This window comes from Pavona decussata, unplaced genomic scaffold (assembly GCF_977016875.1).
Source record: "Pavona decussata unplaced genomic scaffold, jaPavDecu1.1 SCAFFOLD_53, whole genome shotgun sequence".
Lineage (NCBI taxonomy): Eukaryota > Metazoa > Cnidaria > Anthozoa > Scleractinia > Agariciidae > Pavona > Pavona decussata.
In genome coordinates this window covers 5,204,793-5,221,629 of record NW_028145475.1, presented here as the reverse complement: position 1 = coordinate 5,221,629, position 16,837 = coordinate 5,204,793, and the positions used below count along the sequence as shown (strand labels likewise).

The 16,837-nt window shown below is 39.1% G+C and overlaps 4 protein-coding genes across 9 annotated transcripts in view; 3 read left to right on the top strand and 1 right to left on the bottom strand.

Moving 5' to 3' along the window:
* The first annotated feature begins 290 nt into the window (after positions 1-290).
* LOC146480683 (ras-related protein Rab-38-like) lies at positions 291-1,437 on the top strand. Its single transcript, XM_085109349.1, has one exon. The coding sequence runs from the start codon at positions 544-546 to the stop codon at positions 1,243-1,245; it is 702 nt and encodes a 233-aa protein (XP_084965475.1). The 5' UTR covers positions 291-543; the 3' UTR covers positions 1,246-1,437.
* A 195-nt stretch (positions 1,438-1,632) lies between these two features.
* LOC146480682 (ras-related protein Rab-38-like) lies at positions 1,633-2,058 on the top strand. The gene has a single exon (XM_085109391.1). The coding sequence runs from the start codon at positions 1,633-1,635 to the stop codon at positions 2,056-2,058; it is 426 nt and encodes a 141-aa protein (XP_084965517.1).
* Positions 2,059-7,360: 5,302 nt separating this feature from the next.
* On the top strand, positions 7,361-8,907 carry LOC146480681 (ras-related protein Rab-38-like). Its single transcript, XM_085109866.1, has one exon. The coding sequence runs from the start codon at positions 7,645-7,647 to the stop codon at positions 8,377-8,379; it is 735 nt and encodes a 244-aa protein (XP_084965992.1). The 5' UTR covers positions 7,361-7,644; the 3' UTR covers positions 8,380-8,907.
* Positions 8,908-9,787: 880 nt separating this feature from the next.
* LOC146480680 (transcriptional corepressor CBFA2T3-like) overlaps positions 9,788-16,837 on the bottom strand; it is a 33,254-nt gene continuing 26,204 nt past the window's right edge. For 4 of the 6 annotated variants that reach the window (XM_085109824.1, XM_085109821.1, XM_085109819.1 and 1 more), the window contains 6 exons: positions 16,643-16,691; positions 15,502-15,564; positions 14,902-14,993; positions 13,804-13,951; positions 12,757-13,013; positions 9,788-12,249 (listed from right to left, as the gene is read on the bottom strand). In XM_085109824.1, the coding sequence (XP_084965950.1) occupies positions 11,953-12,249; positions 12,757-13,013; positions 13,804-13,951; positions 14,902-14,993; positions 15,502-15,564; positions 16,643-16,691 (906 nt within the window). In that variant the 3' untranslated portion in view covers positions 9,788-11,952. The remainder of the gene's footprint in view (positions 12,250-12,756; positions 13,014-13,803; positions 13,952-14,901; positions 14,994-15,501; positions 15,565-16,642; positions 16,692-16,837) is intronic. The other 2 variants (XM_085109822.1, XM_085109820.1) reach the window with 1 other exon arrangement.

Genomic DNA, 16,837 nt, shown 5'->3' with positions numbered 1-16,837 from the left:
ATGGCTCAGGAACAAAATTACGTTTTCGTTATGAGATGTGATATAAACTAAGAGTTCATCTTACTGAATTTTCACAACATCGCTAACATTTCGACTAAAATCTGGTCAACTTCATCACATAGGATCCGATGCATTTAGTTGTAGAAAATACTGAATTAACTTGTAAACTCACCGTGCCTTTCCTCAACCGAGAAAACTGTTCTCCACCCCCATCCCCCTTGAATACACTTATCAACTGAAGCTAGCTGTTGTGAATGAAATATAGACAAGTCACGCACAACAGCATCTCGCATTACGATCAATAGGTCGACGAACCGTGAAAGGGTCTGAAAGAGCTTCGGCTCCGAATTTGCAATAAAGTAGTTGCTGGAGGCCTGAAAGCAACTTACTTATGTAACACTGGAAATACAAAGCGGTCACTGTAACAGATCTGAAGAAATTTGGGAAGAACAATAGCGAACTAACAGCTGCTGGGAAATATTTCCCTGTATAGTTGATCAAACCGGAAGTGCACATTGATTGCTTTCGCTTCTTTCTCAGTCCATGGCTTCAAAATACGAACTGCCAGAGGAGGTCGATGAAAAATTATTGGGGAATCTAGGAAGGGAAGTGGAGATGAAAACATTCAGAGCAAACTTCCCTTTGAAACCTAGCGTAACAGATGGAGAGGCCTTGGTAAAACTTATCTGTGTAGGGGACTATACTGGCGGATTTCACACCAAGAAGACGTTTATCAATGATTATCTCCAAATGAGGCCTTCAGAGAAGGGTTATCTACCAACAATTGGTGTTGATTTTGCCTTAAAAGTAATACCAAGATGGCAACGTACGGAAGAACGCGAACCAATCACCATCAGGCTACAATTTTGGGAAATTGCAGAAGAACGCTTTTCAACAATGTTAAGGGTGTACTTTAGGGAAAGCCACGGTGCGTTAGTATTCTGGGGACTGGGCAATCCATCTTCACTGGATGGAGTTCCAAGATGGATGAAAGAGATTAAGAAGGCTTGTCCCTCGATTCCATGTGTTCTCATCACTGATAACATTGCTAAGGAACCACGACAGTGGATCGGACCAGGGGAGATATTTGAGAGCGAGTTAGCATTGGATCAGTTCTGTAAAGAGCAAGGGTTTGTGGATCATTTTGAGATCACGTCACGCGACTGGGAATCCGGTGAGAAAAGTGTTTTCGGACAAGCTGTAAACTGCCTTCTCAAGGAAATTTTTAAGAAGCAAGATCAATAACGTAAATCAACGTCTTCATACTTGTTAATTTATAGTGTAAAAAATTAAAACATTATACTGTCTGTGAAAATACGAATGTCCACTGAATAAGGGACGGAGTCAACACAAACCAAGGCAGTGTTTGTTGATATCTCATCTAGTCTGATCTTGGAAAAGAAGGTTGAAATATTCTTGTGTAAGGTATAAGGCAATCAAAACCCTGGCATACTTCTGTGTCACTAAACAGGGCGAGTCGTTTGGGACTCGCTTCTAAGAAGTTGTACAGAGCCTGGATAGTCCTCAGGGCCGGGTTGTTCGAAAGCCGATTAACGCTAATCCACGATGAAAGGTTAACCGAGGTTTTCGTCTCGCTCATTAAAAATGATTTTAAAAGCTCATTTTAAGCTAATGGCAAAGAAAAGTCTAAGTTCAAACTTTGGGACAAAAATCTTTTGGACGAATCCTTATGGATTAGTAAATATCACTCGAATCAAGCACTTTAAGTACAGCGATGGTGCGTTAGTATTCTGGAGACCGGGCAATCCATCTTCATTGGATGCAGTTCCAAAATGGATGACAGATATTAAGAAGGTTTACCCCTCGCTTCCATGTGTTCTTATCACTGATAGCACACCTGAGGAACCACTACAGTGGATCGGACCCGGGAAGATATTTGAGAGCGAGTTTGCACTGGATCAGTTCTGTAAAGAGCAAGGATTTGTGGATCATTTTGAGATCACGTCATGCGACTGGGAATCCGGTGAAAAAAGTGTTTTCGGACAAGCTGTGAACTGCCTTCTCAATGAAATTTTTAAGAATCAAGATTCAACGTAACTCAAGGTTTTGGATATAACAAATGAATTAAAATAATCAATAATTAATTTAACTGTCTGTTAAAATATAAATGTGGACTAAATAAGGGACGGAGTACAAGGCAGTATTTTTTCGATATCTCATTTAGTCTGAGCTTGAAAAAGAAAGGTGAAACATTCTTCTATGAGCGAACATCATTTCCAAACAATGCCTTTTATTATTTGCTCCTAACACCGCCCGAGCGATCACTCGGCAGTTGTAACGCACCTTTCGATCAGAAGAACTTTCTAGGAAACCTAGATCACGGCCTTGGAAGTTCAATTCCGCACTTTTAAAGGGTAACGAGTATAGACCCTATGCAAAAATGGCTAACTTTCAATATTTTTAGTCTGAATTCATATTAGCCTCGCTAGCCTTGTTCAAGTTTAAATATTGTTTTGATATTTGAACTCATGAACGAGACTAGTGAGGCTAATTTGAATACAGACAAAAGAATATTAAAATATTGGCCATTTTTGCATGGGTTGTATGTGAATGGAATTCGTGAATGTGCTGAATCTGCAAAGGTTAAATACAGAGACTTTGAAGACTACTGGTTAAGCTGGGACTTGATCAAAATGGAATTACGAGGTTACACGATCGCTTTCTCTAAATAAATAAATAAATAAATAATAATAATAATAATAATAATAATAATAATAATAATAATAATAATAAATCGTCAAAACAGAGATCGCGTGAGAAGGAGCGACAAAACCAACTAAATGCAATGTTTGTTAACTCACAGAATTCACATAACAATCCGCGTTTCTTACTTGAGTTGCATAAGTTAAAAGCTGAATTGAATAAGATTGTGGAGCATAAAATTAAAGGAACGATATTTTAATATCGACCTTACTTCTTAAAAGAAGTAAGGTCAGGTGGCATGAAAAAAGAGAAAAAAAACTGAAAATATTTTCTAAACCTAGAAATCGTGCTGCCTGAAAGAACAAATTAATCAACGTTTTGCTAGAGGATGGCACCGAAACAAATGAGCCGAATCTAATTCTTAGAGGACAGGAAGAGTTTTTCTGGAATTTATACAAGTCGCAAAGTCCCTACGACGTAGAGAATTTAAACTATGATTTTTTTCTTTTAATAAGTGTTACAGATAATTCAAGGTTCAGTGTGCTACTCAATTTAGCAGTTTTACTAGCCAAGTTTTACTTATAGGGATGTAGTCTAGACGGTTGTCTAAAGCACTTCAAACTTAAATGGGAACCTCTGATTTGCAACAAATTCATCGAGGATGTGGTTATTTGAGAGACCTCTTGAATCACTTTATACTACTCTTTTGTTGTTATTTTTTTTTGCTCACTCGTTTCTATTTGTTTAGCTGCCTGTTCATAGTGCAATATTGTAATTAATTAATTAATTAATTAATTAATTAGTTAATTAATTAATTTAAAAATAGCGTTAGCAGTGTTGTTGTAATCTAGTGTAGTAGTGTAATGTAAGTGGCTTTTATACTGTAATAATAATAATAGCCGTTTATTCACAAATCCAAGTGAAAAGGAGATAAATGAGGTTTTCCCTGTCTAGTTTATCTCCTGATAAGAAAATAAATTAAAACATTAATTATTTACAACTGTTTAAAATACTTAACATAAAATATATAGCACATCACACAATAGAAGAACTTAGTGTTCACTGGAAAAATTTGCAAGATGACATCTCAGTCTCTTCTTAAAGGTTGTCAAATCTTCCGCTTCAGCAATTTCCTTTGGCAGATTATTCCACTTATCGATTATGCGTACAAAAAAGGAATCTTTAAAACTATCCAAAGTTGCAGATGCAAACTTAAGTTTAAAACGGTGATTTGCTCTTAAGGGCCGAAAATCATGTGCAAACGTAAAAAATGCTGAGGGGTCTAGTCCATTAAGTCTGTTTGTCTCATAACACTCGATAAGCGACGTAAATAATCTTCTTTGTTCAAGTGTTGGCCATTTAAGGAACTTCAGACGTTCTTCGTAAGACATGTCTCGCCCAATATTTCCAAGGGCACATTTGGATGCTCTACGCTGTACTTTCTCCAACGTGTTCAAGTCTTTCTTAAGGTGCGGACACCAAACTGGAGAGCAGTACTCGAGTATCGGACGTACTAGGCTCTTATAAAGTTTCGAAAACAACTCAGCATTTTTAGGACCGACCGTTCGTCTTATGAATCCAAGCACACTGTTTGCTTTATTTGCGCATTTGTTGGCTTGCATACTCCATGACAGGTTCGAAGTAATGTAAATTCCAAGATCCTTAACTTCAGATACAGCTTTCAACTGATTACCGCATAGATGATATTGAGGACTTGAGTAATCATTCTTTTTAGAAATGCGCATCGCTTCGCATTTATCAGTGTTAAATTTCAGCTGCCATTCATTGCTCCAAGATTCCAGGCGAGTAAGATCTTTCTGTAGCTCTCCTACATCTTCCTTAGTATCCCTGAGTACCCTATACACCTTCATATCGTCTGCAAAGAGTTTTGAGTTTGACATAATATTTCTCGAAATATCATTGATATAAATGAGAAATAAAATAGGTCCCAACACTGTTCCCTGGGGTACACCAGACAAAACGGAAGTCCAAGATGAGTGAGGTCCCCGCAGAACGACGCGCTGGTATCGATTTGTGAGAAAGCATCTAAGCCACGACAGGAGTGGACCGTGGATACCATATGCGTGTATCTTTGTCAAAAGGCGTTCATGTGGCACCGAGTCAAACGCTTTCAAAAGGTCTAAAAAGATAACATCAGTTGTCAAGCCTTTGTTTCTCTCGTGGGCCCAATCGTGAAACGAAGATAATAATTGAGAAAGACAAGATTTCCCTTTCAGGAACCCAAATTGCTCTGGAATAAAAGCCTCGTTTGTAATCGAAAACTGAACAAGCTGCTGTCTGACTATCATTTCACACACTTTGCACACCACCGATGTTAGTGAGACAGGGCGATAGCCGGTTCTTTCGATCGTTTTTAGCGCCTTCCTTATGCAAAGGAGTGATGTCAGCCAATTTCCAATTTTGTGGTAACATGCGTGATGCAAGAGACGCATTAAAAACATCACTAAGTGATGGAGCCAAGGTCCCAGTGCATTTCTTTAAGATCAAGTGATGTATACTGTCCGGGCCAGGAGATTTATGAGGTTTCAACTCGCTTGGAATCTTGCTAACATCCTTGGGTGAACAGTGTAGAAGACTAAGATCCTTGTCTTTTATGACTTGATCAAGTGATGGAAAATTATCAAAGTTTTCGGTTGTAAAAACGGAAGCAAAATATTCGTTCATGCTCTCAGAAATGTCACTTTCATTTGTTAACACGTTGCCATTGTCCAGCTTTATGACAATAAGATCATTAGATCCTTTACGCCTGGACTGCACATAATTCCAAAAAAGCTTGTGTTCGTTATTGTCGTGCATATCGTTTGCCAATTTATTGAGGTACTCCCAGCGCGCCTTGTTGCATTCTTTCTTCAACAAATTACTTGCCTTTTGGAAGTGGACCATGACTCATCATTATTAGTATTCTTAGCTTTTTTGTACCAAACGTTGCTGTAAGTAATGATTAGTAATAAAATTGTATTAAAAAAAGGAAATTTAAATATGGGAACATCAACCTTTTTCTCTTTTTTAACAGCTTTATTGGGTGCTCCTCTTACAATATATAATATAAATTAAAAAGAAAGAAGCAAGACCCAAAAGGGACAGGTGCAACAGGAAGAACGTCCCATGCGAGGCACTGCCCCATAACTAAGATATTCAAAGTAAAGTTCTTCCAGTGAGCAGAGTGACGCATGATTTTTCCGCATTTTTGCTCCGGTTCATGAAAAGGTCGACATCAAAACGTCACGTCATGTTGCTATTTCAAGAGCCTTCAAGATATTTTTAACTCACGTATGTACGTACTCCTCGCAATTTTTGCCGGGAGTGTTCGGCTCAGTTCTCCAAACTTGACCCTATTCCGGTCCAAATACAGTTTTTCAGGCTTCTTCCACATGGCCTCAATATTCGCGAAGATATTTACTAGATTTTCACCTTTTATTATTTTTTTATTTTTGTTATTATTGTTATTATTATTATTATTATTATTATTATTATTTCATTTGCTTCATATTTTATACTGTCAATCACTTAAGTTTTACGTAGTTCCGCTATTGTGCAAATAGTTGTTATATAAGGGTATGTCCCAATGCAAATTCTTATTGTATCTTGCCACAGAGTCAGTGTCAAACATACCCTGAAATAGAAAGGCCGTGCCTTTCGAAATATTGGAAAATATACTTCCCTGACCGTGAAATCAGCCTTGCTCTTTTTTTTTAGATTCTTTGCTTTACAATTTTTTTTTTGCTGATTAGATCCTTCACTACAGGATCCGGTTTTTTTATTTTGTTGTGGTGGTCCTTGCAAACACAGTTTATCACCGGTTTTTACCTGAAGAAGGCTGGTTTGGCCGGCCGAAATGTAGTTACCTTTAAAACGTAATTCTACATTGTATCGGTCTTTGCTTCTTTTATCATTTCAGGGGAGGCCTCTAAAATTCATGCCCATGTTAAGGATTTTAACCAGTTTTGTCTGAAAGTCTGAAAACGGGTATATATTCTAGAAACAGTGACCAGTTTCACTAAGCCTTTTTAAGCTTCCTAAGTTAAGATGTATCTTAGGTATTGTTTTTGAGCGACAATAGTCTATTGTTAAAGTAACCAATACACCTAAATTTGAATGAAATTTGAAGAGGTTTTAAGAAGGGATAGAAGAAAAAAAAAATGATTTTTGGAACACTAACAGACAGTTGATACCCACGCAAGAGCACCCCAGGTTGCTAGTGGACTAACTTGGTATCCGTCTATTAATTATTAAATACAAATTCTAATTAAAGCCATGTCAAGTGCGACTTAGGAAGGGGCTTCGTTAATCTGGCCCCAAGTCGAATGAAAATGGGTCATGAATTTTAGAGGCCACGCCTGAAAAACTGTATTTGGACCGGAATAGGGTCAAGTTTGGAGAACTGAGCCGAACACCCCCAGCAAAAATTGCAAGGAGTACGTACATACGGAAGTTAAAAATATCTTGATGGCTCTTGAAATAGCAACATGACGCGACGTTTTGATGTCGGCCTTATTATGCACAGCAAAAAAGCGGAAAAATCATGCGTCACTCTGCTCACTGGAACAACTTTACTTCGAATATCATAGTTATGGGCATAGCTACAGACTTTACACAACCGACCACTCCCCCACTCCGGTAGTGACGTGTCACGTCAAAAAAGAGAGAAACTCAATCCCAGGCCTATCCGCGTGGCCTGGTGGCGAGCTGATTGCAAGTACAGCAGTTTCAACAGTTTAGTTTATCCCCCTATGAAAAACTGATGCCTTGTCACGCGACAATAAAGGCAGTGGACTCTACGGTCAAGTGAAATGGTCAAGTGTTTGAAATCTACCAGAGAGACGTATATCTTGCGGCTACGGGATATATTTAATATTTAACACGAAGAACAGATCAAACCGGAAGTGCGTATTGCTACTCTTAGCGTGTTTATTTCTACCAGTATATCAACAATTACAGTTCTAAAGGTGTGTTTCCTTGATGGCTACAAAGTATCAGCTGCCAGAAGAGACTAATGAAAATCTGTTACGAGCTTTAGGGAATGAAGAGGAGATGACAACGCTTGAAGGAAATTTCGTTTCCGCAAGGGAAACAAGCGAGGACGCAACTTGTTTAGACGCCAAAGAGAACGATCTACTTCTTAAGATAATATGTATAGGGGGTTGTACCGGCGGTGTTGGAACCAAAGGCGTGTTTATCGATGACTATCTTCACGTCGGGCCGCCAGTAAGTACCTATCGAGCTCCTCTTATCGGAGTAAAGTTCTACTTAAAAATGATAAGATGGCGACGAAACGAAGAGCACAAACCAATCTCAATCAAGCTGCAGCTCTGGGAGATAGCGGAACAGGAACGCTTTTCCAATATGTTAAGAGTGTATTTTAAGGACAGTCTTGGGGCGTTGGTTTTCTGGGGGACACGTCGACCCTCTTCACTGGAAGAGGCGCTACGTTGGAGAGAGAAAGTGAAGGAGGTTTGCCCGTCGATTCCATGCGTTCTTGTGACCGATAACATTGCGAAAGAGCCGCTGCAGTGGATTGGGACCGGGAAAATTTTTGAGAATGAGTTAGCACTGGATCAGTTCTGTAAGGATCACGGATTTGTGGATCATTTTGAGCTCAAGTCGCGCGATTGGGAATCCGGAGAGAAGAGCGTTTTCGGACAAGCTGTGAACTGCCTTCTCAATGAAATTTTTAAGAATCAACCAAGCGGATAATTAGAATGAGCTGATGAGAGCACAACAAACATTACACTCTTGAAATACCTGATGGCCTGGTATTTTTGATCGACAAGAACTAATTATGGTTTTGGGAATTACAGGATAATAATGTTTCTAGTTCATTGCTGGGAAGAAGTTTGTTATCTATACGCTTGGTTTCATAACCAGTTTGTTTCTTGTGTATCTTTATGCATGAATGAAATAAACTTGGGTGAGATCGAGTTACGTTATTGTCAAACTGATAGGCCCGCAGTACGTGCAGAGGGATTTTACGTGATCTTTGTCATTAACAGAAGTTTTGAAAATGAAATAATCTTAATAATTGAAGATGACCCGAGGTTACAGTGATGCCGCCATATTGCATTACACCAATAAATCAAGGTTTCTTTCCCAGTTGCTAGTCACCAATGATGCATTTCATTTTAAAGAGCTCTTAAAACAATTTTACTATCACATATTTGAGATTTCATCATATAGTGCTGAATTTTTATTGTGCATCGATAAATAAAATTCAAGTTTGTCTCACATTGGGCAATAGACTTTTGAAACTGCCCTCATTCCAACTGATTTCTCATTTTTTTCTGATTGTGTACAGTAGTGAGAGTGAAACATGCGAGACTGCATGTAAATCATCTCCTGTAAGGAGTCAAGTCGATGGGAGGTGGTTTTTGTGTGCGCTTGCGCTTTGCCTGCTCTAGGATACCCGAGAAAAATAACATTACTCAATCTAATCTTCAAAGGACAGTAGATGAATCAACACAAAACGTCCTAAGACATCTGAAAGTTTCTTTCTGTTCTTGAAAATAAAAAGAGATACACAATGCCCCTTAGTAACCACTCTTACACCAGCAGAGCTAGTTTGTTTTAGTTGACTACAAGTGGTCTCTGACATCATAGCTTTTGGTTGTGGAGAGACTGGATACTAGTAAAACTTAGTAAAGTTCAAATACCAAAGGCTAAGCCTTAATAACCCAAAATCTAACACCAGGCCAAGATGGACTGATGATATAGTTTTGACCTTACATAACCCAGGAGTAAAATATAACCTCGTTTTAAATGGCCAAAGTCAACCAAAAGAAAATGGAATTAATTTCTAATTGATTTTCAATAACCGGTGTTTGACTTTGTAAAGGGATTTTTGGGTCAGCTATGGGATAGGCTAAGGGGGTGGGGTTGTGTGGCAGCTTAAATTCAGGCAGTACAAGTATGCTATCTAATGCCGACCAAACACGTCTAAGGGATGGAGGTAGCCTTAGTGAATATTTTTAATATCTACTGATAACCAATCACCAGGCGAGACCAAAGCTCCCCTTCATCCTAAGATAAAATACGAGTTTCGTAGTTTTGCGGAAAAGGTGTTGAGTACCGATCATTGCTTGTTAAGAACACCACAGTGCAAGTCTGATTCAACATTGACAAGGTGGAATTTATTTCCTATTTACAAGTATTACATTGTTTTTCATTACAGATTACTGATGAGAAAATTCATTGAAGAATAATTATCATGCTCCCAACAAGGAAGCACTGATTAATGAAAGTTTATGTTGGGAAAGAAGCTTTAAAAGAGGTGGAGAATTCTGCAGAATCTAATAAAATTCACAGAAGAGTTATTCCTGTACATAATTACATTCATTTTGCAACATGGCACTTCTAAACTGGCCTTCCACTACCAGCACTGGCACTAACTTGTGAGTCTGTGCACAAAAGCCTTCTGTAACCATTTAAAGCAACAATAATGAAAACAAAGCTAATGAGCACCACATTTGATTTGGAGGTTTATTCAGCAGTACAAGGAGATTCTAACTTTTATGTCTGTCCTAAGTGTGACCAATCAAATGAATACTAGTGAGTCATACCTTTCTGTGCTGCTGTTTATTAAGCTGTACAACGTGATTCTAACTTTTGTGTTTGTGGATGAAAATCTTAGACCTCAAGTGTGACAAATCAATTGAACGCTAGTGAGCAGTACCTTTCTGTGCTGCTGCTTAGGCTGTACAAGGTGGTTCTAACTGTTGAGTCTGGAGATGAAATCCTCAAGTGTGATCATTAATATGAAAGCTATTGTGGGCAGTACTTTCCTGTGGTGGTGCTACAATGTAGGTTGATTGCACAGTACCAAGGGCTTTCTTTTTACTTTTGAGTCTGTGCCTGAAATCCTAAAGTTCAATCATACATGTGAAAGATTATGTGGTACCTTTTCTGTGACGCTGTTCTCCAGTTCCCTATTCTGTGAGGTGGTACTAACTGTTGAATCTGTACACTGATCCCTGATTCAAATGAAAGCCAATTGGCTAATACTTTCCTGTGGTGGGCTCTGTATTTCCATTATTTTCGCAGATGAGAATACTTTCTTTTTTTCAATTTTGAACTCTCTTGGGTGGAAAAAGGTTTAATACAACGGATGAAGATAATTGCACACAGCTTTTTGTGCACATTTTCATGCAATTAAAAAAAATGCAAAAGCAAAACAACTTGGAACAAACTCAAACAACAGGTGCAGCAATAAAAAGCTAACCTCAATCATAATGTTGAGCATTAGACCACGTTCAATGTATCAGAGTTCCAAGCTGGCTCCAAGAGCACCACCACCATAACAGGCAACCTAACTATGTGTTAGAATTACGCACCTACACAGTATACAATGGCCCAGGGAATCATTTAGAAAAGAAGAGAATAAGTATCCTGGGAACCGGTGGGTAGGGGTCCCTGTATGCCACTAACAGGGATAGCCATGGTATTGCTGGGGTTAAAAAATGCTTCCCTGGTGCCATTTATGGAGTTCAGCTCCACAACGTCCACAGTTGCAATGGTCACAGCATACACAAAAATGCCATTTACAACAAATTCTTACACATAGTTTAAATGAAGCAGGTAGTGCTATTGTTTCCCACCCCACCCCACCCCACCCAACATTTCCTTTGTTGGTTACCCCACAGGTTAAGGAGTCCGCTTCTTAACATGCATTCGATGACCCTTGAAAGGTTTGTAAGTGAACAAGACCAACAGAAAGACGGTCAAAATTAATTTAAACAAAAACCTTCTTGCGTGGCAACAGCAAAGCACTATCCTCTATCTGAGCTATGAACATTGGGAGACATAAACATTTCAATTTGATTACTCACCAGGTGTTGCCATTACATCATTTTCAACTGAATTGAGCGTGCTGTACCAACAATTTGTTATTCAGTAACATGTTGGCACAACACCTTCAAAACTAAGCTCTTTTTTTACACAACTAACTACTAACTGGATTCTACTTTTGTGTTGGAGTAATGTAGTTAATTGAAGAGTCCTTTCCTACACAGTACCATGAATTCTGCAAACTTGAACCTTCAACTGCCAAAGCTGATCAACAATCACATTCTCCTTACAAACCAAACGGAGATGAGAAACAAGATCACAGGAGAACTGAAGGCAATCAGGCACAGCAAAAGGTCAAATTAATTCTCCTGGACGTTCTCACCGATGAGACCTGCTAAATTGTTATCTTCTATTGGGCAAGATTCAATGCAAGCTGTTTCTAAGTCCAGGCCCAAATTCATGACTGACTAATCCTAAAGGTATCTTCTTCTACGTGGAGGGAGTCTTCATGACATAATCACTGAGTGATGATATGGGGTCAGCAGATGATGTAGGCGTGGTCATTCTTGTAACTGCAGGGCTTGTAGTGCTTCCTGTCTCTTTAGGTGAACCAGCTGTCTGAGGGCCTCCTCCTTGTGCATTGTCCTCACTGCTGGCCTGTGCTTGCTGTCCACACACATGGTGGTGGTTTTCCCAGTCTTTATGCTGACAGAATGGACCACAGTACCGTGCCACATTGCAACCACTACATGTTTCAGTGGCCTTTCGGCCGCAATTCCAACAACTCTACGGGAAGAACAAGTTATATCCCCATAAGCAGCAAGTTCCCACCATGCAACAAACGCTGAATAACAAGCTACATGTATGTTTATTGTTGGAGAGGGCAATGAATTCAACTTGGCTGACTTCTAGAATGATATTTTTCACAATCTTTCCAACCTGCAATCATGCATTTTTTTTGGTGGAGCAGAAAAAAAAAGCCTGATATATTTAGGTAAAGAGGCACAAACCATACCAATGAAAATGAACTAAACCAGGGTGTCAATTAAGTCTGTCAGTAGCAGGCAACACTGCCTCACTGCATGAGCCAATAAGAATTGTGTTTGTGTGTGTGCGTGTGGGAGAGGAGCATGAAGCTGTTCCAAATTGACGGAATAGTACACGAGGCACAGCAGACGTCTGCCAGTTTCTCTGAAAGTCCAGAATTTACTTTTTGAATGGGGCCTGACAGGAAACAATGTGGTATGCATGGCAAACTATTTCCTTAAGTACACAACAAGAAAATTCCCCTACCTCACTAGAATCACTTTGGTGATTAGACATAGCTAAGGTATCTTCAGTGGCCTGCCGGCGGGCCTCTAAAACAGCTTTCTCCATTTTTCCATGCGCGCTAGCCACAGCTTCATTGGCTTTCTCTTCAGCAGCACGGACTGCTTTCTGTAGTTCAACTACTGCCTGTCTCTTGACATCACTGACAGCTTCTTCTGCTCGACGTTTAACTTCTGCTACACGTTCTTCGGTTTGCTTTAGTGTCTTTGCCATTAATTCTCCTGAAAAGTTAAAGATGAACAACAATACTGATCAGTTTTATGGATATTGTAACAGATACATGTACTCTTATAGCGCAGCCCTTTCAAATGTGAAAGAGTGCTAGAAACAATGTTACAAATCATTTTCTACCTAATTTAATTACATCTGAAAAATCTTTGAAAATGAACAGCACCAGTGAATGCTGGAGAGCAACCTAAGTAAGCCATGCATCTTGTCCATTTATCTGGTACTGACTGAGCTAACAACTTCTGATAGCAAATGACAAGTACATTAAGGATGGTGCCTACTATTGTCACTGTGTATATGTTCTGCTCATCTCAAGATACTTGGGTTTCCTATGAGTGGTGCCTATTAATACAGGGATATTATGGCACGGCTTTAAACTATGTGGAGAAGATGCCCTGCTACCCCCAATCTTCTTTCTGGATTCCAGTGGCTTATACTAAGATCTGTTTTTACCGCATAGTAACAAACTGTGGAAAAATACTTCTGTAGTAGTAGACACCGTCCTTAGTTTTTTAAACAAACATGGCTTTCCACATCTTACTGACAAAGTTTAAACGAGTAGGCTTAAGCTTGACTACTGGGGACTAACTGAAAACATCTGCATAATACCAATTTCAATTGATTTAAATCAACCTTTTTGATTATTCATGATAGGAAAGGAATCAACAAGAGTTTATGGGAAGTTGATGCTTTCATACAGACTTAGGACTTAACTTTGCTTCATGCCATAAAGACTTCCTCCCAACTGAACATGTCAACATTTAAATGTTCAATCAATCAAACCTGCTCGTCTTTTCACTTCTGCTTCTGTTTCTTCGGCTGTTTTTCTTGCCCAAGCCAAGAGCTCTTCTCGGTCCTGATTACAGCGTGTTTGAAGAACTGACACTGCACGCTTAGTCTTGTCAACCATACCAATAATGCACTGCAGCATCTAAAACAAACCAGTAACTCTATTAAAATCTAAAATTATATTTCTTTGCGACCTGAATAACACACAGTACATTGTACCATTCCTAGTTCAACAGTTTAACCCTTTAACACCCAGGTAGTGACCGGTATCCACATGCCATTTCTCCCTAGTATACTGCTACTTCACCTAACAAACAGGTTATGAATGAATGAATTCTTATATACCGCACATATCACAAAGTCTCATGGTGGTTCACATTTCTATGGGGTGAGATCGGACGTCAGCATGTGAAGGCACCTCTGGCAAGTGCTATAGGTCCATATTAGGTCTCACCCACCCACCCACTTAACCCAAGCATGAGTGTGAAAGATAGAAGGCCAGACCACAACACCAGGAACTACGTCCCCTATTCTTGCGAACAGTGTGTGGGTTCTTTAACGTCCCACAAAGTAATCACGAACAAGGGCTGTGAGACGGGACCTACAATTTCCTTATCCAAGAAGACTAGAAAGTCTAACCATTTGCAGATGTCATTACAAAGGCAGCACTTTTCTCCTCAGTTAATTTAAAGACCCTGAGTGTTGGTTCGGCCAGGGTTTGAACCCGTGACCTCCCGCACATTATGAGAAAACAGGAAAGATCACCAATTATGAAATGCATAGATGTTCACATAAATTCTCCCAACTAGTACCAAAAGAAGCATATAAAGAACAGAGGGGAGGATTAACATTTTGATATTGAGGCTTAAACATAAAGAACAATCAATTGAATGCATCTCTAGCTGTCAGTACAAGGTTGTGGTATTGTTCCTGGAAACCTCAAAAGGGTTTTTCAATAGTAAATTCATTAACCTTTCCTAACTGAAGTTGGTCCCTGCAACTATCTGTCAGTTTTTTTACACTGCTTTCCTATATCCCCTTATCAACATTTTCCCAGGCTACTAGACACAACCTTTTCTGAACGAAACCTACAGTGTCCACGTGTCTCCAATCATCCACTATTTCATGCTTGCTGTCTAAGAAAGCATCTGGCATTGTAGGTTCACCATCACGTGAACTGCCTGCTGTGAAATAGGCAATAATAGTGTGGTCAGAAAAAATAAAGACACAGCCATGCAATGGGTAATAATGATATGCTGCATCCTAGAGGTGATCTTTCTATTCACACAGTGTTCCAGATAAGAGAGGGGTCTCAGGGCAAAACCCCAAGAATGTTGGTTTCCTGCCTGGCAAATTGAATGGTAAGCTTACAAGAAGATTTGGAGAGACATATGCCTATTTACCCCTTAAATAATTCACTTAGTCCCTGCTTCTAAGAACAGAGAAGCACTGTATGATTATCTGGCAATACAATTATCTACATACTGGGCAAAAATATTAATTACAATTAACTAAACCTAGAAAAAGATGATTTGCACCTTCAGATCTTGCTTCCTTTCATACAGTGCATATTGACCTGTAATTGCCACAAGTTCTCCCCCCCGCCCAGTAAGTGTTTTGTAAGCCATTTTGTTTTCCCGAGCACTAAAACGGGCTATAGATGTGAATCACCCATGATTTCCCCAATATTACCTTGTGGCATTGTGATGTCTTCCATTCTTAACTGACTTGGTTTATTTAGGCCACTATTGTTACCTACAAGACAAAAATGATTCATGTTACAGCAAAATTGACTATTACTGTCTAAATAAAGCCCTGGTCAAAATAAAGGCACAGTGATAGTCAACGATAGTTAAAACTTGCATGCCAATTTGAACACTAAATATCACACACTATTACAGGGTCCGAAATTAACTTTTTTAGGCAGGCGCCAAGTGGCGACTGAATTTTTTTTTTCAGTCGCCATATGGAAAAATGTGGTCGCCAAAAAGCAGAAAAAAAAGTGTCAATAAAATTTTTCCTTCGAAGCGAAACACAAACCAAAATTTTTGGTTGCCAGATGGAAAATTCTGGTCGCCAATTTTTATTTTAAGCATTAGAACGAAGAGAACGCGTTTGGGGCCGCAATGGCGATTTATACACCTACCACTGAAAAACCATGACGAACGAATCGAGTACGCAGTTTCTTAAGACTGCTAAATGTTTCAAGTCAACTTTATACCTTTTCTTGTCTCTACCTTTTGGAGAAGAAATGTACCCGATTGAAAAACTGCTGCTTGGTTCTTTGTTCTATGTTCAAAACCGTAAACGATCTTTCCTTTCCATTCTGTCAAGACGATCGACGGATCGCCATGTTGTTCGCATCAGGCCACAACCGTGCAGCATTTCTCGTTCCGAAAAAACATGGCGGCGAAGCTTCGCACTGCTTGAGCTGTGAAGCGTTGTGATAGATTTATAATAACAGGAAAATCGGTTTTATACTTCAAAAGCAGTGGAAAGGTAAAAAGTAAGTGACCAATTGGCGGGCGGCTTTGAATTTCATTTTTAGCGATTTGGCTGAAAATCAAAGTTATTGTTTGTATAATGATCGTGGCATGAAATAGTTAATCGCCCGCTGGCGACTAGTTGTGAAATTCTGGTCGCCAACGTTTCGGTGTCTTCACGACACCATTGTCAAGGAGAAATAAAAGATTACAGAGTTTGCGGCAAGGTGTAACGAAGCGTCGGTTTTTATCGTCAATTTTTGCATGTCTCTGTATATCATAATCATTGTTATTACATTGCAGTTTATTATTATTATTATTCCTATTACAATATTATTATTACTACTCACTTAAACACGGTCTCTTGGGTATGGGTTTTCCTAGCTCTGCCATCATCTGCTATAAAACAAAAACAAGTCATTTGAGAAATGCAGAAGTAACACACTGAATGCCAAGCTCCAAATACTCCATCAAAGAACATTGAAAATACAAATCTAAGGCTGTAAATAAAACTTAAATACTGGTAAAACAAAAAGCTTGCACTA